We start from the raw sequence: 25604 nt of genomic DNA on the forward strand, positions 1-25604 counted from the left end.
CTTGATCCCGATGACCACCAACGACACTGGATCTTCAGCACCACCAGAACCACCCGAAGAGGCCTGGCTACGCAGTGAACCCGCTCTGCTCTCTCCAGCTTCCCCAAAGCCATTGCATTTCCCTCAGCCCACGTCCATCCCTGTCCTGGATAAAATGATGGATGTCGGTTTCAATCAAGCTGAGCCGCACATGAACAATGCGGCCATGCACGACACCGAGCTTCGACCAGGAGCTTGGCGCGACCCAGACGACCAAAACGTCACCATCCCCTCTCCATACTCGACCGGCGGCAATGGCGATGACTTGAACCGAGACGATGGCAGCGCGCAACAAAACGGCAATGATGCCTCAAATAGCACCGAGACAGCTACGAATGGAGCTGATGCTCAAACCACCAATTCCAACGGTCTTTCACATAACGCCGACTCTAGTGATCACAACGACAACAAGCCTCATAGCACATCCACCCAGGATGCGCCTGCCGGTCACAGCGCTAGTGCTACTGAATTCGCACAGAATGCCAATGCCTTGCAAGCGAGTGAGGTGAAGACCGAGCCGTCGCAATCCATGCCAATTCCTGGCGGAGTCAACGTTCAGGCCTTGCTGGACCAGCTTTCGAGTTCTATTGCTGCGCCCGCAGCCACCTCTACGCCTACAAATAATGGCCCGCATGTGGCCTCCGCCCTCTCTCCATCTCAGTCTCAAGCAGACCCTGCTGCGTCCTTGTCAGGTCTCGCCTCACCTAGTGGTCTTCCACCTCGACCCCCTCCACAAGATCAGCCGCTGATCAATGCAGCCTACGTCCATTCGCAGCATATCCGCGATTATCATCCACATGCCGCGAATCCAGCAGTTCAGGCGCACAATCGCGCCAACAGCACCGGAAACGCTGCGGATGCACAGAGTCACAATTTCGTCCCACCTGTGGGAGCGGCTTCGAATCAAGCGACATCTGGTCAGAACGAACAATACCAAAATCAGCAATCGCCAGTCTCTGCGCCCAACACTGGATCAACTCCGTTTGCTCAGCAACAGCCGCAGCAACAGCCTCAATTCACGCCGACACGAGAGCAACCTCGCGAGCATAGTCCGCTTGCAGGCACAGAGGACATTCCGTGGACGCCCGAGACCCAGCGCAAGTATGACTACTTCATGAACGAGGAGCGTCGTTACGTGAATGAAGCACGATGGGACCAGTTCCCTCCAGGTTCGCGTCTCTTCGTCGGTGAGTGCCCTTACTGGTAGCATCGTTCCATCAAGCTAACTGCCCCGCCAGGGAACCTTTCTAGCGAAAAGGTCACGAAACGTGACATCTTCCACGTCTTCCATCATTTCGGAGAGATTGCACAGATATCGATCAAGCAGGCGTACGGATTCGTCCAATTCCTGAGGGTCGAGGATTGCATGCGCGCACTGAGCGCCGAGCAAGGGCGACAGATCCGTGACAAACGCATACGTGAGTGTGGCAGTGAATATGCGGACATAGCGGCTGAGACTGACCAAACAAGATCTTGAGATTAGCAAACCTCAGAAACCGCCGCGCGACAAGCAACAGAACCAGAATCAGGGTCGCCGCTCACGTTCCCCGTACGACAATCGACGAAACGATCGCAATTCGAATGGCAGAGGTCGTGGGAGAGATGGCGGAAGAAACTACAACCGATCGCCTTCGCCTCGCGACTATGGGAGGCGGCGCGATGACAGATACCGGACGAGATCCAGATCTCCCGGCTATGGACGAGACGACAGGTATCGAGATCACGGCTCGCGTCGATCACCCGATTATGACGACCTGCCACTTCCTCGGAGACAACCTCGAGACGTGCCCGAGGTGCAAATCATCGCCCTGGAAGGGTTGGAGCGCGACTTCTTGTCGTGGGTCGAGAAAGCCTTCTCCTCTCGCGGTGTGCGGGTCGACGTTCTTACAATATCTGCTCGACTGAACGAGGATGCGGTCATTAGGCGGCAGATTGTGGAAGGCGTGCTTGCTATCAGCAAGTTGCGACGCGTCAACCAGGACACTGGCAGGATTGGCCTGACAATATTCAAGCGCGCGGGAGGAAACAGAGATGTTCAGTTCGAGGAGTACGACAATCTGGATCCTCCCATATGCGCCGAGTTGGTCATGAGAGAGAGGAACAGCCTCGCGCAACCTCCGAGCACACCATCGTATGCTGCCCCTCCTGCTCAATACGCCCCGTCAGGCCAAGCTCCCCCAGCGTATCCATATCAACAGCAGCCTCCGCCCGCGCAATACGGCGCACCTCCTCCATCAGCATACCCTCCCAGCTACGGACAACCGCCGGCGCCATACAATTCCGCACCGCCCCACGCTCCGCCTCCAGGATTCCCGCCAGGATACCCACCCAAAGCAGACGCAAGCAATCTGCAAAATCTGCTGTCCACTTTGAGCACGGCTTCGCCTCAGGTACCTGGTGCTCATCCATACGCACAACCCGGCTTCCCACATCCACAACAGCAACAGTATCAGGGACAGTATCCTACAGGCCCTCCACAGGCTTCAGCGGCTGCTCAGCAACCACCTTCAGGCTTGCCTCCTGCACCGCCCAATATGGCAGACATCCTCGCCCGACTCGGCACGTACAATAGATCTTAGTAAGCTTTGCTTGATCCGTGATGCTACGTCATGACATATGATAGCTTTCAACGAGCGCTCAGTATTGTGGAGAAAAGCGTGTTGCATTATGAGCACTTTCGCGCGCCACATGTCCTTGGGGGACGACGAGATCAGCGTTACTAGATACCACATTCCGGCTGCCTGGAAATATAGGCTCATGTACAGAATTCACTACTCATTTACGCAGTCAATTATTCCCTAGTAATTGTCTTAGTAGTAGTAAGTATGTATATCTGAAATGGTGGAAAGATATGGCTCGGCGTCAGAGAGCTCTCACTAGCTCGGCACGCCAGGCCTCGGCTAGACTTGATTGCGCCTTCTTGCTCTTCACTTCAGCTATGAGCAATGCTGACTGATCATTGTCGCAATCGCTTTCCGAGATCGACTTCAAGCCTTCTTCTGTAAAAACACGCAAACTGGACAAGATTTCCAAGTGCACGTAGATGAGCTCGCTTCTTCTGCACAACTCAACTGCAAGACTTTCACTTCGGAGTCCACGCGGCACTCATCTTCGTTGCTCCTACTCGCCGCTTCTTGATATTTCGAACAAGACAAGAACAAACCGGACTTTCAAGAAGCAAACCAAAAAGACATTCTCCTCCTCTTCCACCCTCAAGAACAACAACGCAATCACAATCGCCATGACCGAACAACTTCCTGAAATGCCCTCCATCGAACGTCTTTCTCCCCGCGTCATCAGAATCCTAGGCGGAAACCCCTCGAAATTCACCCTCCAAGGGACAAACACCCATCTCATCGGAACCGGCAAACGTCGTATCCTCATCGACACAGCGGAAGGCCTTCCAATCTGGAAAGAATCCCTCGCGAAAGTTTTACACGAAGAAGGAGATGTAGAATTAGAAGCTGTGATTCTCACACATTGGCATCCAGATCATGTCGGTGGTGTTAACGATGTGAAAGAATTATTGGGAGAGAAAGGGAGGGGCTTAAAGGTCTGGAAGAATAGTCCAGATGCGGGACAGGAGGGATTTGAAAATGGGAAAATTTTCGAAGTTGAAGGTGCGAAATTGAGAGCGCTGCATAGTCCGGGACATACGACGGATCATATGTGTTTTGTACTTGAGGAGGAGAAAGCACTTTTCACAGGCGACAACGTCCTCGGACATGGGACTGCTGTGTTCGAAGATTTGGCCGCGTATATGAATTCATTGAATATCATGTTAGAAGCGGAAGGGTTTGAGGGCAGGGCGTATCCGAGTCATGGGGTTGTGATTGAGGATGGGAAGGGGAAGATTCGAGAGTATATTGCGCATCGGAAGCAGAGAGAGGCGGAGGCTTTGGAGGTTTTGGGGAGGAAGAGTCCGAGTGGGGATGAGTGGTGGGGGAGTATGGAGATGGTGAAGGTGATTTATGCGAAGTATCCGGAGCATCTGTGGGTGCCGGCGGAGGGGGGTTTGAAGCAGGTTTTGAGGAAGTTGGAGAGGGATGGGAAGGTTAGGAATAGGGAGAGTGACGGGAAGTGGGCGTTGGTGGAGAAGGCGGCGTTGTAGGAGGCGTTTCGTGTTAGATGCTGGTTGAAATCTATTTTGCATCCCATCTGCGACCTCCGCCTTTTCGCCATAGCCATACAGCTTCAGTAGCATAGGCTTTTGCGCTCATGTGTTTTCCGCCATCGACTCCACGACCTTCGCTTTCATCTACGAGAATCTGTATGACTTGCAACCTCTCCACCTCTCGCCACAGACCTCGTGCCAGTTCACCGAATGTGTCTTCTGGACCTTCAACTACATCACCAGCCAGTACATGCTCGGGCTCACCAGGATCACCGAATTCGCCTTTGCTGAGCTTGTAGAGTATGCGACCCAGAGTCTGGAATGAGATGCATCTTTGCGCAGGATAGCTGGATCGCGCAAGATGCGCCAGCTCTGCGATTGTGTAGCCTGCTGCTTCGGGCGCATCGCCATGATGATGAAGGCCAAGAGTGACTGGAATTTCTTTTGCCTTGCTTGGTGGTATGATGTCGCCTCTGAAGGAGAATCGCACATCACCTGCGTTCAATGCGTCTGCGCTGGGGTCGTATGTGTTCTTGGCGGAAGACGTTTGCATCCATTCCAGCTTATCTGGATCCGAGGGTAGCGATGGGAAGTACTTCTGATGCAGGTCTTCCAGAAATGTTTCCGATGATGGATCGAGTGCAGGGGGCTGATCTGGGCGTGGAAAGTGAACGCTGTCGTGTGGCAAAACTTCCTCTTCTTGAGGTTTCACATCTTGTTCGCCATTTGCGTCTTCGAAATCTGGCTCCTCTGCAAATGCGACTGATTTTGCAGGCTTCGCGCGAGGCTTTACATCAGGTATCTCGATCTCCACTGCATCTGACGCTGGTAGAGGCGCTTCGCTCGGTCGTTCTCGAATTTCGCCCGGTAGTAATGAAAGGTCTGTCTCCTCACTTCCACTCGCCACATCACCTCTCATTAGAAGCTTCTGTAATAGCGCCGGACTGAACTGGTTCATTAGCTCTCTGCGTTCCTCCTCGATCTCTTCAGCAGACATTGCTGCCAATTTGTCATTGTTTTCGCGGTCTATCCGCTCTTTCTCTTCCTCTTCCCATGATTTGGGCTTGCCACTCGACGCATCTTTATCGATGATGCCGACAGTCGATGACTGCGGCTTGGAATCGGCAGTTGAAGTTGATGACTTTTGCTGTTTGAAGCGGCTCACCACGTTGCGCTTTTGGTGCCCAGGAAAGCCGCTTTTGCTCTTCAAGGCAGGGGCGCTTGGTGGCTTGGGCGCGGCAGGAGTGCGCTCCAAGACATCTCCCACGAATGCGCCGGGCAATATGTTGGGCTTCTGCGGCTTGTCATCCTCGCTGTCTGAGCCGAGATCGATATGGACCTTTTCGCCTCGGAACATGATGTTTGTGGTTGTGGTGCCTGAAAATCGTTCCAAGAGAAGCGCGGCTAGTGTACCTTATCGATTAAGCTTCTAGCGCAGATCGGCAGCCGCACCGCGCCTGCCCTGGGATTGGATCGCGCTAGTGGGTAGTGGAGCTTCTATTTGCGAAACTCAAAGAACGACACGAGCACATGGCACATGTGACGAGTATGAAGACTGTGCGATATATAACCGTAGTGGTCACAGGAACAGGTCGACATTATAGCAGATCTCATGACATGCCGTATATCGAGCTAGGGTACTGCCATCGTCATGCCTTCATGCCAACGAGGGAACTCGAGCCAATCCCGCCAGCGCATCGCAAACTTGCGGCCAGCAAGCGGAACCCCCTTCGCCAGCGCCCAGCCCGACGGCAGTGGCCATGGAGGGCGCGGAGGAGTTGATACCAGATGCACAGGAGTATGAGACGAATGTGTAAGTTGACACACAGACTCAACAATGAAGATACCGACAAAGGACGGGATAATAGGACTGCCGAGTCTGATATGTCGGTGTCCAGCTAGCTTTGTCGGGAGGAGGGCGATGGCACAAGGCCGCGACAAGATTGCTGGCTCGCTGGCTGCGCTCTGACACAGTTGTTTCCGACGACCGGCTGCTGCCCCGCGGATTCTGTCAAGTTGCTGCTGTCGCTCTGCCTGCCCGTCCAAAGTCGTCAAAGTGTGCTCCGTGCTGCGTGCTGCCCCGGCTTTCCCTTATGTTTTCCAGCACTCTCGACACGCCCCTTCTCGACTCTTTTTCCCACCCATCCTGCACTTCTGCGTGTATGCAACTGGCTGCCATACGGGTTTTCATCAATTGCACCTCCGATCGCCATCGAACTGCACCCAACTCGACCTGCATCCGCACCGCTGCAACGAGACGCAACGCACCAGCTATACCATCGCCTCCCATTCCCATTCCGCCGGCCGTGATCCTGCAAAAGGTGTTGTCGTCGTCGCTGCTCCAAACTGCGACGTTCGCTAGCCCCACGCTTATTGGCCGCTTCGACTTATGGAGATGAGGCCCTGAGCGAGCACCCTCGAGCACCCTTTGAGCCGCGCCAGAACCAGACGCGCGCACTGCGCATGTGCACCCTGCACATCTGCCTAGTGTGCTAATCGTGTTCTATACCATCTTCTTGGCGTGTATTGTCGACTTGACCATTCTGCGCCATGAACTCGGAGCATATGGCCGATGACGACGCTGCAAGCGAGACGTCGTCCCTGTCGTCAGTGCAGTCCCCGCAAACCAGCTCGCTCGACGAAATTCGCGTCACCACCCGCGCACCTGCTGCTGCCGCCTCCACATTTGGTGAAGGTGTTGTTGCATCTTCCACTTCGGCAACTCCCGCACCTGCGCATGCTATACCAACACCCACGCCTGCCGACACAACTGCTAAGCCCAAGCGAGCACGCAAGCCCAGAGAACCCAAAGTCGAAGGCAAAGACGAGAAGCCAAAGGAGAAGAAGCCTCGCAAGCCGCGAGAGCCCAAGGTCAAGGCCGAAGATGGCTCTGCACCTGCACCTCGCAAGCGGCAGAAGAAAGAGCCTGCTGCCATTGCCCCTGATGCATCTGCTTCTGCCTCTGGACCTCGTCAATCCACCCTCACCGAAATGGTCACGCAGTATCAACAGCCTGCTGCATCCACAAGTGCACCTCCGCCGCAACCACAACACATTCTGGCGTCGCAACCTCTGCAACGACCGAATCAGCCCGACATCTTGATACGCGACAGTCTTCCACCTGCATCAAAACCGCCGACACCGCGCCCGTACTCGAGTGGTCAGAACTTTGATCCGATCAGAGGTTCCATCCTTGGTGCAGCACCGCCGCAACCGCCGACGAAGCAGTCAAGTGGTGAACATTCCGCACCTCCATCAGCCGACACCTTTGCACGCCCCTCCGGACCTCCGCCTGTGCCGACGAGGCAGACGAATGGTGAACCATCTGCACACCTGTCGCCTACCTACAATCGCGCGTCAGCTTCACCATCCATCAACAGCCTCATTGACCCTCCCAGCAAACCCTCACTCCCATTGTCGCACACTTCACAAACAACGACGTACGTGCAACAGCCGCCTAGCTTTGTTACTTCTGCGCACCATTCACCTACGCCACCAGTGGCTGCACCAGCCGCACCACTTCAAAAGGCGTCTTTACCACAAACCACCCCGGCACCTCCACCTCAACAACAACAACTTCAAGCACAACCGATGCCGCAATCAGAGGGCGCAATGGACATTGATGGTCCTGTGTGCGAAGCACCAATGAAGACACAACCTTCAAAATCGTCATCATCGGCGCCAACGCCTCAAGTACAGCCCAAGGAGAAGAAGGCCGCATCACCCAAGGCTGCTGGCACCGGACTTTTGGCGAGCAACAACCTCTTCGGCGGACCTGGAGCCAAACAAGAGTCAGAGATCCGTGGACCAAACATCGAGATCCGGATCACGCTGAACCGAGATGGTGGCAACACGGTCAACATCGCACAAGAGATCTTCAAGAAGTACGGTCAAGATGCAATCAATCCTCGAGCCGCAGCACATCGAGCAAAGCTACTGCAAGTCGCAGCTGCACAGAACAAGCTCGAGGGAGGTTCTGCAGACGATATGTCTGTTGATCTGATGTCGGACATGGATGGAGATAGCAATATCGAGATGGGCGGCATGGATGATGAAGGCAAGTCTGCCACTGGAGCTGATGACGCCAAGCCACGCAAGAGGCGGAGGAAGGTGGAGGAGTACGACAAGGATGACGACTTCATTGATGATACGGAGCTTGCTTGGCAGGAGAAGGCCGCGGTGGCGAAAGATGGGTTCTTTGTGTACTCTGGCAAGCTGGTACCGGAAGGTACAACTGCGAATGTCGAGTCTGCAGCACCATCTGGCCGAGGCCGTGGCGGTGGACGAGGACGTGGTCGCGGTAGAGGCGGTACCACTACTGCTTCGAGTGCTACTACGACTGCCACCGAAAAAGTCAGGGATCCCAACGCACCCACACGAGGTCGTGGCAGCAGAGGCGGTAAGATTCCTGGCGCGCCTAGAAAGCCGAGAATCACGAAGGCCGAGAAGGAGAAGCTTGAAGCGGAGAAGGCACAGAGAGAGCGCATGATGAATGCGCCAGCTGGGACTTCAGCAACGCCTATGTCTACGACCAACTCGGCGACTCCGGCTTCCCTGGTTCAACAGCAGCCACCTCCGCAGCAGCCTGCTTTGGCGTCACAACATCACGTTTACTCGAATGGTACAACAGGCCAGCAAGGCGTGCAGGTATAGAACTACCCATTGCCATATTACCAGCCACGCTAGCACAGATATCGATCTGCACCACGATGGTTCCCTCGAAGCACTGCGCTGGCTAAAGCTCGAGCACTTCTGTCCAGCAACGCTGTGCTGCTTGGACCTCTTTTGCTTTTCCTTTCTGGCGCCACGATACCAACATTCAGCACTTCTCATTCCAGCCGCCTAGGAGGTACGCGACTTTGTTCGCCTTTATGCGGACGGACATGCGCTGGAAGGGCACATGCTTTCACGATACGTTTCATCTTCTCTGTTACTGCCTCAGCGAGAAAGCGAGAAGAGAATGGCGATGGACAGCTTCTCTGGTCTGCAGTTTTATAGACCCCCTACGGAATTTAGGGATTGCTCATGGTGTATGTATACTAAGCTTACTGCTGCTGCTGTTCGTTTCTACTACTGATGGGTCTGCAACTACTGCTGTTACCGCTGCTGCTATTGCAGCTATGACTATGGGTTGGGAGGTTGCTGTAGCGTTTATAGCATGGCTTATTGCGTGGAAGAATGCAATGTGTGTCGAAATGATGGTACACCACCTTTTAAGTACTTCACCTTCCCCTCACACCCCACCGCACGCTGCGGTATTTCCCACCAGTCGATCATTGTCTGAGATGTGGACAGCTTTGGCTAACCACCATGTTCTTGCAAACAACCGACATCTCAACGATCGTCCTTAGTTTAGCGGTACGCTTGTAAGTCGTCTATCAGAGAAAGACGCTATCGCCTAAGGTTGTTGAATATAGACCACTGAACGACATATCGCCGTGCTGTGCTCTTGCTCTTGCTCCACCGTCTGCGAGACCAAGGGCGATTTTTTGCGCTTTTTTGATCTCCTTTTTCTTTTCCTTTTGTTATTTCGGAGAAGGGAGTCGATGCGTCAGATAAGTAGTCGTGCTGGATAGAGACATCGTTGTCTGCCATGTGAATGTGGACTACTTTGAGGGAATGGCAAGATTTGACATTTTCTTTCTGTTTGGCTGCTGGGTACTTGGGAGAGTACTTGAATGTTCTGGAAGAGTGGATGATAACGATCGTCCCTTGGTCTAGCGGTATGCTTGTAAGTCGTCTTCTCGATGAGATGCTTAGTGTGAAGTAGTCAAAGGCGGCATGTCCGGCGATTGTCTATAGTCGTCTGCTATCTTCCTTATCGTATTTCTTGCCTACGAGACCAAGGGTGATTGTTTTGTACCTCTTTTGCTACTTTGCAGTCTCAAAACGCGCATGTGGCCGTGGGGAAGTTATGGTGTTAAACGAAATGGATGGACTCCGAAATTCGGCAACAGGCTTCTCCTGTCGTTCGATCAATGATGATCTTTTGACTTTTCGGTCAATCAAGAAATGCATATGAGCCTACTTGAATATTCTGAAGGAGAGTTCTGTAGCGATCGTTCTTGGTCCAGCGGTATGCTTGTAAGTCGTCCTAATAACCGGGATGCCTCTGCAGACAGTGGTCAAAGACAGCATGTTTAACGACAATCTACCGTCGTACGAGAGTTGCTTAACCATTCTGATCTGCAAGATCCAGGTCGATTGTTTTGCTTCTCGTTCATCCCTTATTGCTTTTGTCACCTACCTTATTGGAGGAAAGGAGCTTTTTGCACGAATGGGTCTTGAGTTGTAATCCGGCTGCCAGTCTTTTCCTGTTGTATTATTAGGAATGTGTGCCTCTAGCGATCTGTTTCTTTCCGTCTAACGTGAGTGTGAGAGTACTTGAAACCTGTGGAAAAGGCTGCCATCAACGATCGTCCTTGGTCAAGTGGTATGCTTGTAAGTCGTCCTAATAATTGGGATGCTTGGGCCAAAAGTGGCTGGATACACCCGTTCGACGATACTGGAATCTCGTCCGGGTGCGTTGCTATCTACAAGTTCAAGGGCGATTGTTTTGCACATTTGTCGTCTTTTTGCAGCAAGCAGAGATGGCCATATTCCAGCGAGCGATGAGGCTTCGTGCGACTCAGTTCAGTATGCAAGATGAACTCCATGACATAGCCAGCGAATCTTTTTGGCAGCCCTTGTTGTACCATGCTTGTGAGACTACTTCAATGTGCTAAAAATGAAGACCTGTAACGATCGCCCTTAGCCTAGTTGTATGCTTGTAGGTCGTCTTCCCTCTGGAGATGCTTGTGCTGGTGGTGTTCGAGTGGACGTCACTACGACCTTATGTGATGAGAAGGTCGTTGTGTGCGAACTGTAGCTCCTGTATCAAATACTGAGGGCGATTGTTCTGCCTTCTTTTTGTCGCTTTGTCTAATATGGACACTTTAAGCCGCTAAAAGGGCGACGATAGAAGGAGAAAATTCTTGTACTTATTCTGTCGCTCTTCCGTCCAGGGATGTGAGAATACTTAAGCATCTTGCAAGACTGGATAGCAACGATTGCTCTTGGCCTAGTGGTATGCCTATAAGTCGTCTTGCCGAGATGCATGTGGCAGATGATTCGATCCAGTGGGCTGACGATCTTACGTTGCCGGCCTGCTGCGTTGGTGGTCTCGATTCGCAAGGCGAGGGCAGAATGTTTTGTCTCGTTATGGCCCTTCGTCAGCAGTGTTTTGCCTTCGCTGTTTTCCCTTTCTTTTTGAATTTGGGCATCGGCTTCGCTTAACACCATGATCCTGATATGTCTCGGTCTCCTTTTCGCCCCTAAGCCTTTGAGCTTTATTAGCCTCCTGGAGCCAGAGTCTACAACAATCGTCCTTGGTCGAGCGGTAAGCTTGTAAGTCGTCTTTGGTATCCAGACGTTTGTGCTAAGGCTAGGAGACGGGGTTGCTGTGACCAAGATTGGCAGTCTTGAAAGCTGCGATTGGCGTCTGTGTTATTAGTGAGATAGAGGGCGATTGTTTTGCCTTGCTTTTGTCCTTTTTGCAGCAGCGACCACTATTGCCTTACCAGTCATTCAATCTCTCAGTATCTCCAAAACTTTGAATCAGGATTGCAGTAAGCTTTTGTTGTTAACTGTCCAGACTCTTAGCCAGCTACCTTTATACATTCATGCAAAACTTCACCGTCAACGATCGTCCTTGGCCGAGCGGTATGCCCGTAAGTCGTCTTCTTAAGATGCTAATGCGAAAGGTAGCAGAGCCTGGTAGTCGCTCAACGATGCACTGTCGTTTAGTCGCCGCTATTTCGCGACCTATGCGCCAGGTTCGAGGGCAATTGTTTTGCCTCCGCCTTTGTCCATTTGTAACACCGTCCTGTTCTGCCCTACCATTTAGCTTAGCTTCTCCCTATGCTCAGAGCACGACTTCGCCTCTTTCGATCGATTACTGGCAAAGACTCGTTCTGAGTTCATTAGCGTGCGAAATTTGTTGTCCGCAACGATCGTCCTTGGCCGAGTGGTATGCTATTAAGTCATTCTCATCATGATAATGCCGGCAATCAAGGTGGCGCTCAAATGGCAATCAACGATATGGCATCGTTACAGCCTTCTTTGCTGCACTTTCTGCTAGGTCAAGAGCGATTGTTTTGTTTTTGTTGCCTCCATTCTGCTCTTTTGGATGGCGATAGAACGCACGATTGATGGCGCGCCGACGCTCCTTTTTTTGGTAATTTTTGTGTGGCAGAGTTGTTCCTTATAGCCAACTTTCTTTTCAGCTTGAGCGAAGCACGCCAGCAACGTTGATATTCTTTTGCCTTGCTTCGGACAGCAACGTCGTCCTTGGTCTAGCGGTAGGTTCATAAGTCGTCTCTGCGGAGCCGCTGGATTGTTGGACACGCGACCGGTAATTTCGACGGCCGATATGAGGCGTCCGAAATATCTATCGATGACAACACGCTCAGCCGAGGCCGATTGTTTTTGCCTCCTCGATATGGAGGCCTGAGTTCGACAAGTAACGGATTCCCCTTCGCCTCGAATCATGTCTTTTCATACTGAATCAGAGAATGAGGAAGAGGGGCTGACATCATAATATCCATATCTATACATTTCCTCTCGCTCTGCTCTTTTGCTCTTGTCTGGATAATGGTATATCTACACATCCCGCGCTGTGCCCTGTCTACTTCTTCTCTTCCTTCTTCGCACTGTCCACTGCGTTGTCAACCTCCTTCTGACTCTCCGCATCGGCATCCTGCACCTCTGGATTGCCCTGTTCATTCGCAACTTTTACATCTGGCGCTTGCTCCCCAAGCTCTTTCTCCACTTCTCCAACCTGCTCGATCGTATCATTTGGCGTCTGGGAGGCAGCTTCAGCTTGCGAGTAGACAGGGTCGTCAGAGCCGGTCCCAGGTTCGGCATTGATGCCAAACTGTGCGGCGTCTTCGGCGGCGGTATCTGTTTCGGCGGCAGAGGCGTAGGTCTCGTTGACGAGAGATTGGTCGACAGCGGAGAGATCAGGTGCTTCGGCGTCGTTGAATTGGGCATACATGTCGAGTTCCTCATTCGAGATCGACTCGGCGAGGTCTTCAGGTTGCTGGGTTTCGAGAGTGTCCATTCCGCTCATTTGCTCTGCTGACGGGATCTGTGAGGCGGAGGACGGGATGTTGCTTCCAGTTGCATTGGCCGCAGGAGTCGCAGTACTCTCATTCTCGAAAAGGATCTTCTCGGCTTGGTCCAACAGACTCTGATCGCGCTCATGTTGTCTCACATCGGTGCCTTCGAAGTCGTCTGGGAACAGAGGCTCGTCTTGTGAGTCGAGAGCCTGCTCAGCAGCAGCGAATTGTCCCGCGTCTGCTCTTGACTGAATCTTCATTCTCTGTGCGTTTCCTACAGCTCTGACTCCGCCTCTCTGGTTCCGTCTCTCGCCTTCTGGCGGTTGTAGGCCATGAACAGCAGGGTATACGACGAAGCCACCGGGACGCTTTGATGTCGGTCGAGCGTCCCTTAGACGTCGCTCCTGTCCTTCTTGGCCCGCGCGTCCCAACACACCACAGATGAACTGCACGGCTCGTAATGAATCGTCGTTGGCTGGTATGGGGTATGTGACCCAAGTTGGATTCGCGTCGGTGTCGATAACGCCCATGGTGGGAATGTTGTTAAGGCCGCATTCGTGCAGCAAAACGTAGTTCTCCAATGGGTTCAGACACACGACCAAATCAGGTTTGATAGCGGCCTTCGAAAACAATTGATCCTGAAAGCCATACTGTTCCGTCACATCTTCATCCAACTCGTTCTTCACTCTCTTCTCGCATCGCCCTAAGATCTGCTGTCCGTTTGTGATGGTTCCGGGTATCCATTTTGTGAACAGATGGCAGCCCTTTGAAAGCTCGGCAGCCTTTACAACGGCGCGCGCTTGTCCTTGTCGTGTTCCCACGAAGAGAATCAGACCACCTCGTTCTGCCACTCCTGATACAACCTTGCACGCCCTTCGCAAATGTGATGCAGTCGCGTCGGGAGAGATGATGTGAATGGGATCGTGCTCGCCTCGAATACCGAAGATGTAGCGTGCATTGCTGGGGTTCCACAGACTCGTTGCATGTCCGATATGTGTTTGCGCAGCGATCAGGGCCTCGAGGGTGATGTCTCGCGGTGACGGAGGTTTCGTGAGGAGTTCATGAGGCTTGTAGTGCGGCGCAATAGTCGATCCTACACCGGACGTGTACTTCTTGTTGTGCTGGAAAAAGGCGTAGTCGAGGGCGACGGGGTGATTGGGGTCGTTCAACGGGACAGAGCGGTCGACGACGGTGTTGGGGCCGATGGTTTCTTTGGCCGTCGCGGCGAATTGTGGAATTCCTACTCGTTCGCCAGCTTCTGCATTGGGCGATACCGTCGATTCGAGCGAGGAGAGGCGATTCGACGATGTGTGTATGCGCCGGGGGAGGGCAATGCGGCCTGCGCTTCATCAGCATCAATGCAGTACAATGATACAAACTGTTCAACTCACCATGCCGCAGTCGCAGCGCTCGTACAATCATCGCGGGGCGCTGTTCTGTTTCTGATGCAGTCTCCAGCGATGAACTGGGTCTTGGGAGAACAGCCACCACTCCCACCTCCGCTGTCTCCGCAATCCGCGCCCAGCTTCACCCATTGACCGCGACAGCTCCACAACAACCACCCGACACCTTTTCTCTGGTGATGCCATGCAGGCCCTCACTGAGGCCTGCTCCCATTGAGCAGTATCTTTGGCTCACGGACGAGGTCGTTACCGAAGCATGGCACCGCTTCTTACGCGCTTCCAATGCCCATCACACAACGGGCCGCCGCTATGGGAGCAACGTACCTGGTCCACTGGAGGCTCATCGGAGACTTTCCAAGCGGAGAATTGGTATGAGTGCTACTGGAGCGGGTGTAGCAGCGAGTGGAGCTGATTTTGGCGCTCTTTTTGGCTTCGGAGGCTATGGAGGGAGGCAGTTTGACCCTACGAGAGATCTGAAATGGAAGCCACCAGGTGCAGAAAAGGTGAAGAAGGACGAGCATTGGATGTTTCCGAAGAGCGTGAAAAGGAAAGAAGACATTTTCGGACAGTTCCTGGCCACCGACGAGAACGTTGATGCTGTGCTTGTGAGCAAAGTTGCTTTTGACGCGCTGTTGAAGGAAGCACAGTCGGACATCGTGGAAGTGAAGGACCTTAGCCGAGTGATGGACTTTCTGCAGAGCACGAGCGATGAACCCGAAGCCAACAACATTCTGCGACTTTGCGAATGGATGCTGGACAAAGATGTGACCAAGGAAGCCAAAATAGCAGTCGCTCACCTCATTGCCGAAAAGGTCCGACTACGAACTCTTCACGACGAATATCTGCCCGACATTCTGACGTCTCTGATGAGCTCCGCGAAGAGAGATTCGCTGTCCATCACTCGCATACTCGATGCCATGAAACATGAGACATTGCAAAACATATCCGGCAGTGTGGCCAGAAGCCTGTGCGAGAAATCTGGCCTAAGCGCTGGACCATCGAAAAGTCTCATGAATTGGCTATACTGTCTGCGTCGCTCTTTGTCGTTCCGATGCGCAAATATCGTCGACTCTTGGCGCAATGTCCATGAAGTGCTGGCATCCTACTTTCCGGATCCTGCCCTGCTGGCTGGTCACCTTTGCGTCTTCAACGCTCGAGCCGGAAATCTATGCGAGATGCTGCTTCAGCATTGGATCCCTAGATTGCCGTCACAGGCATCTGGAAGTCGTACTGATTTCCAAGGCAGCAAACGCTACCACTTCAATCATCAAAGACCGGATGTCGATGCGATCAGGAAAGAATATCTCCGTTTCCGTTCGGCGAAAGCGAAGACCAGAGCTGGGAGGGCTCGCCAGTGGTCGTCTGAAATCGCGCTTCTTCATGCCTTGCAGAGCAATGGTGTTGCCTACGCCAGCCTCGCCATCTCCATGTTTACCATCTTGATGCGTGACTGCGGTGCACCAACACTGTTTTATCGTTTCCGCGAGCTGCAGAGACATCCAACACTCGAAGTGCCAACGGGTCTCTCAGCTCCACTCGTGCGACATTTTGTCCGGAGGAGGAGCAAAGCGGGTTTGGCTTTTGCTGTGCGAGTGTTCGAAGCCTCGCCGCAATTGTCTCTGCACGACTTTCCGGACCTGCTTCTGCGCTGTGCAGTAGCAGACAAATTCAGCGCGTCCGCCTTTTGGCACGTCCTGCATCGACAAACTCAGCGCGATGCTCTTGCTCGCGAGCAGCGTGCTGAGCTCATCGAAGTTGCTGCTCTCAAAATAGCCACATCTCCTGCTGTTGCACCTCGCGTTGCATATCGCAGGGTCTGGGAGATCTACAAATATCTCAAGAATCACAATATGCCGATCACTCCGGTCATGGCGAAGGCGTTCGTTGTTGCGGGCATTATGCGTTCACTGGAGGAATATCAGCGACCACCAACAACACGAGTGAAATATATTCTGCACGTGGTAGAGCGCATCGAGGGCGCGCAAGTCGCGGAGAAGCTCGACCAAGCCGTGTGGGCACTGTGGAAAAAGCAAGTGTTACCGGTGTTCAAGGACCGCTGGCGAATGATGATGGCAAAAGCTCGAGAAGGCGTCCAGAGCGCTATTGGGGACACTGACAAGAAGCAAAGTGTGAAGTACAACCAAGGCCTTTGGATCAAGCCCCCAAACAGGGCTAGATTTATGCAAACGCTCCGGAAAAAGAGGGCCATGGCCGCTCATAGAAAGTGGCAGGACATGGGAATGAGCTCGCTGAACACTGTTGCTCCGACAACCCCTTTCACGCCGCTCGAGGGTGTCGACATTGATATGCCGAAGATTGCGGAGATCCAACCTCTGGCCCCTTCATACAGTAAGACGTCTGTGGTGGATTTAGGCCCTCGCACGGATGTCCCGCATTCTGCATGCGAGTCAAAGGGAGCTGTCCCATCGACAATCGCATTCTCGCCACTCGCGGCCATCGAGATCAATACGCCGGAGATCGCAGACCCGATATTCCCGTCCTCCACATGCAGCAAGACATCTGCGAAAGCATCTAGCCCTGCTCCGACAGTGGAACCGCCTGCCACACTCGAGTCGACCGGAAATGGCATCAAAGTGCTACCAGCTATTCCTCTCCGGACACACAAAAACGCTTTAGGATATGGCACATCGCAGCCAACGAAAGAGTACCCTAAAAGCAACAACTCCACAAACTCAGGACCACACGATTCACCTTCGACTTCACCACTCCAGGCAGTGCCCACCGCTTCACCTTCAACCACCGCAGAGCCTCCCCCAACCATCGACTTTGTTGCCCTAAAGCGTGAAGCCCTCCAACACGGCAACGTAGCCCACTGTCCCAGCACGAACAAAATTTTCGTTCTCACTACACCTCTCAAATATGCCTCTCGAAGTGGAGAAGCGGAGGGAGATGGAGAACTTATCGAGCTCGAAATCGCAGCGGCACGCGTCAAAAAGCAGTACGAAGCAGCTCAAGTGGAGGGAAGACTTCTGACAGAAGAAGAACTTTTTTTCAAGCAAAATGTTAGGAGAGCTAGGAGGTTGACAAAACCAGAGAAAGGCCGAAGGAGAAATCACCGGAGACATGAGAGAAGAAAGCAAGAGAGAATTGCTCATTTGCAGAATCGTGAATGAATGAACGAATCAATTTGTGGCACCTGCAAAATCTCACTCTCGATCCGATATGGAATGAAAGCGACTAATGTGAGACAACAAGTATAATGATACCACTACCATACAGAACCTATCTCACAACAAACTACTAACACATGCATTTCAATCCCACAAAACAAGGACCACCAAATATCGCTGACGATAACAAAGCTCCATCAGAGATATCAAACACATATTCCTGCTTCCGACACAAGGAGAGAGCAACACGTCCTCCATCCCACCATCAAACATGCATCGGCAACGGACCTGCGTAGAATCAGTAAGCAACTCTGCTCTGCGGGAAACTCCAACGGTACTCACGACACAGGCAGGTCTCTTACACACCGGAATACAGCGAATCCGCAAGCCACTCGTCTCTCGGCTCGTTCCTCCTCGGCCGACCTCGCGTACTGATGCTCCGGAACAGTTCACTACCACGATGGAAGAAGTGACGGAGCTTCTCTCCAAAGCGCTTGAAGTGAAATTCGGCTTTGCCCATGCCGGCCGCGTCGTATTGCAAATGCATGGCAGCACTTTCGGATCGGGCTTCGTTGATCGAACCGGCGCTGTATTCGGTGTTACCTTGAAGGTCCAGAGATTGTGTCGTGCGAGGAGGATGCAACTCGATGCGAGGAGTCTTGCTTTTGCCTTTGAACTGCGTGAGGCGCTTGCGGAAAGATGCCGTACGGTGACGCTCTGAGCTGTTATCCGAGAAGAACGAGCGCACCTCATCCAATGCGGCAATGGCGGGAGGAGTCAGACTACTGGTCGGGTACCGGTCACCTGGCTTGTGAGAAAGTACTGAAGCCTGGCGAGGAACTGGTGATCCAGGCAAACTCTTGCCCACGATATCGTCAAGGTTTGCGTTGCGTCCCGAAGTGATGCCAAACTTCTTTGAGATGGAACCGATGATTGATCTCTTTGACTTGTGTCTTAGATGAGCAGTGCTGACTCCGGTCAATTGCTCAGTGGTCACTGAGAAGCGAGATCCTGCGGGAGAAGCAGTGATCGACCCGATGTCGATGCCTTTGCTGCCTGTGGGAGATCTCGAGCTGCTCGGTAAATCAAGGGATCTGGTCTTGCGCTCGCGCAGAACATCGCTGGCAAAGGAAGTGCGAGTATGCGCCGGGGAAGGTACCGAGAGGTCGATTTCGATCTTATTGCCCGACCAAGGGTAGTTCTTGTCAACGTTCCACGGACGACTATTTGGCTGTGACAAGATGGCGGAGCGTCTGTTCCCAAGTCGAGCAAGTGGGTTTATGCCCTTCGGAAGCAACTCTTGGACCTCTTGCTCAGTAGTGGGCGCTCTGGTGCGAAGAAGCGCAGATACTGGACGCGACACGTCTTTGCCAAGATCAACAGGCACAGAGACGGACCCGCTCAAGTATGATGATTTGCCATCCATCGAATTGATCCCAGAAAACTCGTCGGCAGAAGCCGAGCCTGGTAGTGGTGGGAGATCTTTGTTGAGCAATGCGTGAAGAGCGGATGGCGCGGCAGAGTCGTGTGTGCCATTGACCACAATCTCCTCAGCGCGCTCTGCGAGTGTGCGGAAACCAGCAGAAGTGCGGTTGGTGAGAACGGTGTCTGGCCTGCCAAACTCATTGGATGTCGTGCCTGCTGGTGGGGTGTTTTCAGACGACAGCAAAGAGTCTAATCGCAAATTTGACAAATTGCGCAGTCCAGGAATGAGCTCAGAGATTCGCTCAGAGAGACCTGCCACGGATGGTATGGAAAGCCTACTGGCCTGATGTGCAACGTGAAGAAAGTCTTCTGGAGACAGAGGACGATTGCCGCTCATTGGATCTTCGTCCTCCACCTGGGTGTTTTCTTGTACTTTCACGACAGGCACAAGCGCCTTGCTGTTATCCACAAAGTCGTCCGCCTCAGATTCATCTTCGTCATCAGTGGTGTCGACTTCTTCAAAGAAGCTGAAGTCTTCAGGCTTGTTGAAAAAGCTGGCATATCGGTCGCGAAGAGGTTCCGTGCTCATCGGACGTTGTGGAGATGGGCAATGGATGCCTGTGAAATCGCGTCGACGAATGACATCCATGGACTTGACTGGGCGCACTTCCAGAGCATCATTTAGCTTTTCGAAGAGATCCGTACGACTGAAGTTCAGTGATGGAAGATCTCTGGTGTCCGCAAGAGGCCTATTGTGCTTCTGAACAGTACGCCGAGATTTCGCCTTGTCACCAGAGTCTTGTAGTCGCCTCTCTTGCATGGCTTTGACCGCAGCGATGCGAGCTGGCAGCGCAAATTCTGCATGATTGGTTGCACGCTTTCTTTCGGGACTGCTCAAATCTTCAATCGACTCCTCCTTCAGACCTGGCAGTTGACGTAAATGAGCACTGCCGAAACGAGCATGTGTGGAATGGTTGAAGTTGGACGCATTGTCCGTGGCACTTTCCCGTGAGGTCTTTTGCAACTGATGAAGGTCATCACGTGGAGCTGGCTTGCGAATAATCGACTTGTGCTGGCTGGAAGATACCTCGGATCTGGCTGGCTCCGCCTTCTTGATGTTGAGAGGTGCAATCTCATCAGCAAATGTGACTGAATTACGACGACTTGGCCTTAGCCCTGCTTGCTTTGTGAAATGCGGCTGGAAGTTTGGCGACTCCTCTTTTGGCTTGTCAGGAGTCGAACGAGGTGACACTTCAATGATCTGTGGCTTGCCGACAGTGACAGTGGTACCGGGAAGAGAGAATCGTACGGCAACATCGGTGACCATGTCAGATGCGGACTGCAGTGTGGTATCGCCGACAGTGCTCAGGTCACCGGGCAGCGAGAAACGATTGCTGTATGTATTTGTGCCGTCGGTAGAATGTGGGCTAGGCCGATGGAGCTGGACCGACTTTGAATAAGTCTTGGGCGTCCGAGGAGTTGGAGGAATGAACTCGGCTTCAGCGACGCGGGAGTCGATTGTGGTAAATTCGTGGACGCCTGTTGGGGGCTGCTCTTGCTCGGTCTCGTTGCCGGCCACGTGCAAGGTCTCGTCGATGCCGCGCGGATCTTCTTGCACGGGGCTGACCGCAGAGCAGCGTTTCACTTCCTCACCTGGTTTCAACGGGCTCACTGGCGTCAAGTCCAGAAAGACGCTCTGCCGTGCTGCTTCTATGCCTGGTGTCTTCTTGCCGTCTTCCATCTGCTCCGTGCGAGTTGCTTCTTTGGCTGCAGCAGCCTGGTGCTGCAGTGTAACAGTGTCGGCATCGAGCGCAAATGGATCCCTGGACTGAGACTCATCGGACGAATGGGTCGTGTCGACAGGTGCCTGGAACCGCATGGCATAGTCCGCAGCGCTGGGCAAAGACGCCTCCATGGATGCCTCCGTGATGGGCTCATGAATCAGATCTTGTCGGCGTCTCGCACTGATTGCACTCTGACGGGATGACCGGCGAGAGTGACCATAATGCGCTGACTCTTGCTTGATGGGCTCCGAGCCTGTCGAAGGCTCATCACCTCGCTCAACGAGCTGCTTGATGACGTTGGCGGTCGACTCGTCAGGCTGTGCTTGTTCAAGTGTGTTGTCTGCGGTGGAAATGCAAGACAGCTCAGCTCGAATCATGTCTCTTGTAATGCGAGTGGTAGCCTCCGTCGCGTCAAGTTCAGCAACCTTCACAGGCGATGCTGGAAGCTCAACAGGTGCTTCGAATTCCTCAATGATGGTAAAACGGGGAGTTTCATTAGCGGCCATCTCGTGCAGCTCAAGATCAGACACTTCACCCTCCTGCTCATTCTCCACATCCAGTTCATGACGATAGAGTTGCATTGGATGTACCAGCTGCATGGCTTTGTCATGCTCGTTTTGCTGTGCGACCTCCAATGCGGCCTTCGACTCGAGCATGGCCTTCACGCGCTGCACAAAACCAGAGGGAGGTATTGAGGCGTGCGGAACCTCAGCTTGCTTGTCGTCGCGACCGTCTGCGTACTCAAAGTACTTGTGGCCAGGCAGCATGGGCTCACTGGAGTCAGGCAGATCAAGCAGCTCGGGCTCGATGAAGGCAGGGTCGACCACCACACGCACTGTCGTTGCATCCCTTGGTGTTGGAGGACTTGAAGAGTCCTGAGCTGAACTCGCGGAAGCGGGATCAGAAGATGGAGGGCCGCCATCAGTCATCGGTGTGTCAGTACGATGCGGGAGATTACGTGCCATTCGAGCTGCGTTGTGGAACATGTGATGTGCCATGGGTCCGACATTGGCAGGAGGCGGTGGTCCACGGGTCCTCGCTGGTGGAGGTGGTTGGCCATATGGTGGATAGGCATAACCAGGCGGATACTGAGGCCCGTAGTGAGCCCGCGGTGGCATCTGAGGACCCATAGACTGCAACGGGTATTGCTGAGAATACGGTTGTGGCATTGGTGGTGGCATGGTCATTGGAGGAGGTGGTCGCATCGGACCCTGCTGATATCCATACTGTGGATGCGCATACGTTGGGCCCGGCGAACTGTCTGCAGTACGAGGAGGACCGCGCATGCTCGTCTGCGAGTTGCTATAGTCCATCATGTATGGAGCATTGTACCCATTGTAGGCGGTCATTGGCGGAGGCTGAGGGCCGTGCGCTCTGCGTGACATTTGTGGTCCTCCGATGTGAGGGCCAGCATAAGAGTCGCTCAGTGCTGGCGAAGGAGAACGAAAGCCCGGTCGCTTCAGTCTGGTTGGGTAGACGAAAGGCGACCGGTTCTCCGGCATTGGAGGCACAGGGCCTGGTGGCATAGCGTTCATGTGTCTTGGTTCGTGTCCTTGGCTCTTCAAACTGGCTGCTGAGCGAAGCCGGGGCAGCTGACCCGTAGGCACGGTCGAGCCCATGGAATATGATCTGCTATCTCGAGGATCGAGATCTTGTAAAGGCTGCTGCATTGAGATCGCGGGCTTGCCAGTGTGAAGTGGTGGCATCGACGGAGGCATACTCTGCATGCTCGTGAGTGATCCTCGACGCTGGGTCATGGAAGCATTATCCCACTGCGAGCTGACGCGTGAAGTCTGGGATGGGGCGTAACTGTGATTCGATGAGAGACTCGTGATATGAGGATGACCAGAAGCCGACTGCTTCGACGTGTTGGATGGCCGTCCGCGGTGCCGAGCAGAGGGCATGCCAGGCAGACGGGATGTGTTGAATGAAAGTGCACCAATATCACCCGTATCCGTTGAAGTCTTTAACATGCTCAGAACTCCTGCATTGGACCATGGCTCGGTGGTGCTCGTCGGTGGAGAGCGATGCTGCGAGCGGGACTGGCCAGAGACGTTGCTGGCCCGCGAGTTGCGTCCGCTCAGCGTGGACACGGTGTCGGTGAAAGGCATTGTGCCGCCTTTGCTGTAGCTTGTGGCGGAAACGAACGACGAAGAGGCGCTCTATCCAACTTTCCCAAGAAGACCAGCGAGCTGGCGAGTAATGCGTGTTGGCGGAAGATGAAGGCGAGGCGGGCTGCAGTGGTGGTGGAAGCAGTCAACAAATGCAGTGGAGAGGAAAGACGAGCCAGTCTGCAGCGTACTGGCCGCGGCATCTCATCGTTCTTGCGGACTGTTCCTGATCAGTTGGAAGACATCGGATGTGGTCGCTGAAGGAAGAGCGAGGCGTCGTGTCGCGCAGGAGATGCCGAACGCAGTCACGACTGCTGCATGAAGGAGGAGCGCATCACTTCATCGGACCTTCCTGTGTAGTGGCCGTGAGCCGGAGTCAGCAACGTTGAACTGAAGTGAGCTCTCGTCAAACAGCAAAAATGGATACCGCACCAAGTTGAATTGTGATACTGTACCATACAACGTGCATGCGAGACCTACCACCCACAAGTGCCCTCTAAGCAAGCTGTCTTTGATGCTCTCGACTCTGGATATCATATAGCCTCCCACGCGCCGTCGTCTTGCGCCTCACTATGCTCCACTATCCATGCTCACTGATCTTCATTACACTGTATGTATCTCTGGCACTTCAACCGAAATTTTGTCGATGCTGGCTCTTTACTGTGGTGCTGGAGCGCCAGTGTGAGCCTCAGTTCCTGGAACGCGGTCTCCGGCTGGAGCTGGTGCAGCGGTAGTGCCTGCAGGAGGAGCAGCAGCTGGGGCGCCTTCGCCGGTGTGCGTCTCGGTTGCAGGGATCGTGTTATCGGCGGGCTTGGTCTCTGTCTTCTCGGTCTCCCATTTCGCTGGCTTGGCGAATTGTGCATCGTGCCCTTTATGCATGTCAGCAACTCATCACCTCGATGAATGTTTCACATTGTACTCACATGGACCGGCATCGCTCAGCTGGCATCCACCAGGGCATTCACAAGTGCCACCAAACTCCTTGGGCAGGTTCTCGGCCGGCACCTGTGCCAACAACTCCTTCTGGTAACCACCACCGAGCACGTGGATCTTCGCAACAGTGACTGGGTCCAAGAAGCGCTTGACCACGCCGAAGACGCTGCTGAAGCCCCAAGGTGTGTTGATGAGGTACAGCTTTCCGAGTCGCTCAGGGTAGTAGTCTTGGCTGATAGCCGAAGCACGCTGAACGTATCCGTAAACCTGGTTCATCTTCATCAAACCCACGCCCTTGAAGTCCATGATCGTACAGCAGGTCTCGAGCAGCTGGCCAGACTTGCGCGAGCAGGCGGGCAGACGGGGATCGGCGACCTTCTCGTACTCAACAACGAGGTTCTCCAACATGCGCTCGTCGGTGGTGATTTTCCGCATGGCTTCGAGATCAATGTTTCCGTACTTCTCAATGTAGACTGGTCGGCCATCCTTGTCGGTTTTGTGGTAGTATTGTGGGTAGTAGGGCAGCAGTTGCTCCTTCTCCTTGTATTCGAATGTCCTCACAAGGTTGTCCACACCACCACCAAAGGTCTTGCGCCACTCCTCGCTCTTGACGAACCTGTTCGTGGTCAGTCAGCTGTCACTCAATGCCTTTTCCCGCTCTTGTGCTTACATCTCCTTGGTGAGTTGAACATCGAACTTTCTAGCTCTCAAGAATCGCAAGAGAGTAAAAGTGTCGAGTCTCTCGGTATACCCCTCCGACTCCAGCATCATCCGCAGCTGCTCAACCTGGGCATCTTGCTCTTTCGTGGTGTGGCCCGGGTGACCAGGCTTGTTCTCAGGTGCGGTTGTTGGGAAGTCGTAGTGATCGTACTTGGGGTTCGGCTCGAAGTGTGGGTTCTCTGCAGCCATCGTTTCGATTTTGGAGCGTCGCTAACGCCTATTTCTCTTTGGCTTCCTTGGTTGGGAGAAACGTGGACGTGGTCGAGCGGGAAAGTCGTCAGATCGAGGCCGAGATTTGACTGTGTCGTAGTCAAGATAGGGAGAGGGTTGAATCAGTGGGAAGGACGTGAAACCAGTTGGATAGCCCCCTATGACTATGTCGTGACTATGTCGAAGGTCGCAGGTTGGATTTGTTTACGGGGTATGAGGCGGTGGAGGGGAGGAGTTCACGAGAAATCCACAGTGGCTGAGGCAGGCAAAGGCAGGGTCGCTTCGTTTCGGGCGCATGGCCGGCCGGATGACGTTCAAAACTGCCGACAACGTGGCGTTTACCGCCCACCGCGTCGTGCATGTGCCAGAAGCATTGGACAACACCTGAGCAAGTGACGAGGGATACAATTACGGTGAGCAAAATGGTCCCGATTCATGCGACGCGTCGTAGCAGGAGTTACGCGTCTCCTAGGGCACGACCCATTACAGTCATCCTACATTCGCACCCTGCATGTTCTACATCTTGCCAAGCATTCGTTACATTGGCATCCACCAGCGGTTTAAGGAGATACAGCTGACTGTCCTTTGACGGTCGTGTCTGCCCACCGCCAGTGCCCATTCTGCGTCTCTTCAGTC

The 25604-nt window shown here is 53.5% G+C and overlaps 8 protein-coding genes across 9 annotated transcripts; 4 read left to right on the forward strand and 4 right to left on the reverse strand.

The window, feature by feature from the left end:
* Positions 1–10: 10 nt before the first annotated feature.
* On the forward strand, positions 11–2618 carry CKM354_000205700 (uncharacterized protein; the record flags this gene model as incomplete). The annotated part of the gene is made up of 3 exons (XM_044797198.1): positions 11–1226; positions 1278–1457; positions 1510–2618. 3 exons carry the CDS (start codon positions 11–13, stop codon positions 2616–2618), a joined length of 2505 nt encoding a protein of 834 aa, XP_044653133.1.
* Positions 2619–3280: 662 nt separating this feature from the next.
* Positions 3281–4150, forward strand: CKM354_000205800 (uncharacterized protein; the record flags this gene model as incomplete). The annotated part of the gene is made up of 1 exon (XM_044797199.1): positions 3281–4150. One exon carries the CDS (start codon positions 3281–3283, stop codon positions 4148–4150), a length of 870 nt encoding a protein of 289 aa, XP_044653134.1.
* Positions 4151–4181: 31 nt separating this feature from the next.
* CKM354_000205900 (uncharacterized protein) lies at positions 4182–5510 on the reverse strand (the record flags this gene model as incomplete). Its single annotated transcript, XM_044797200.1, has 1 exon — positions 4182–5510. The coding sequence occupies one exon, from the start codon at positions 5508–5510 to the stop codon at positions 4182–4184; it is 1329 nt and encodes a 442-aa protein (XP_044653135.1).
* A 1193-nt stretch (positions 5511–6703) lies between these two features.
* CKM354_000206000 (uncharacterized protein) lies at positions 6704–8806 on the forward strand (the record flags this gene model as incomplete). 2 transcript variants are annotated; one of them, XM_044797202.1, is made up of 2 exons in its annotated part: positions 6704–7302; positions 7356–7392. In XM_044797202.1, 2 exons carry the CDS (start codon positions 6704–6706, stop codon positions 7390–7392), a joined length of 636 nt encoding a protein of 211 aa, XP_044653137.1. The 2 variants fall into 2 exon arrangements, with proteins under 2 accessions (XP_044653137.1, XP_044653136.1); XM_044797201.1 differs by having other exon boundaries at positions 6704–8806.
* A 4012-nt stretch (positions 8807–12818) lies between these two features.
* On the reverse strand, positions 12819–14673 carry CKM354_000206100 (mitochondrial 37S ribosomal protein MRP4; the record flags this gene model as incomplete). The annotated part of the gene is made up of 2 exons (XM_044797203.1): positions 12819–14590; positions 14643–14673. 2 exons carry the CDS (start codon positions 14671–14673, stop codon positions 12819–12821), a joined length of 1803 nt encoding a protein of 600 aa, XP_044653138.1.
* Positions 14674–14833: 160 nt separating this feature from the next.
* Positions 14834–17788, forward strand: CKM354_000206200 (uncharacterized protein; the record flags this gene model as incomplete). Its single annotated transcript, XM_044797204.1, has 1 exon — positions 14834–17788. The coding sequence occupies one exon, from the start codon at positions 14834–14836 to the stop codon at positions 17786–17788; it is 2955 nt and encodes a 984-aa protein (XP_044653139.1).
* Positions 17789–18143: 355 nt separating this feature from the next.
* On the reverse strand, positions 18144–23105 carry CKM354_000206300 (uncharacterized protein; the record flags this gene model as incomplete). Its single annotated transcript, XM_044797205.1, has 1 exon — positions 18144–23105. The coding sequence occupies one exon, from the start codon at positions 23103–23105 to the stop codon at positions 18144–18146; it is 4962 nt and encodes a 1653-aa protein (XP_044653140.1).
* A 657-nt stretch (positions 23106–23762) lies between these two features.
* CKM354_000206400 (uncharacterized protein) lies at positions 23763–24947 on the reverse strand (the record flags this gene model as incomplete). The annotated part of the gene is made up of 3 exons (XM_044797206.1): positions 23763–23974; positions 24029–24654; positions 24709–24947. 3 exons carry the CDS (start codon positions 24945–24947, stop codon positions 23763–23765), a joined length of 1077 nt encoding a protein of 358 aa, XP_044653141.1.
* Between the last annotated feature and the right edge of the window lie 657 nt (positions 24948–25604).

Source organism: Cercospora kikuchii (assembly GCF_019650295.1).
Source record: "Cercospora kikuchii DNA, contig_00001, whole genome shotgun sequence".
Lineage (NCBI taxonomy): Eukaryota > Fungi > Ascomycota > Dothideomycetes > Mycosphaerellales > Mycosphaerellaceae > Cercospora > Cercospora kikuchii.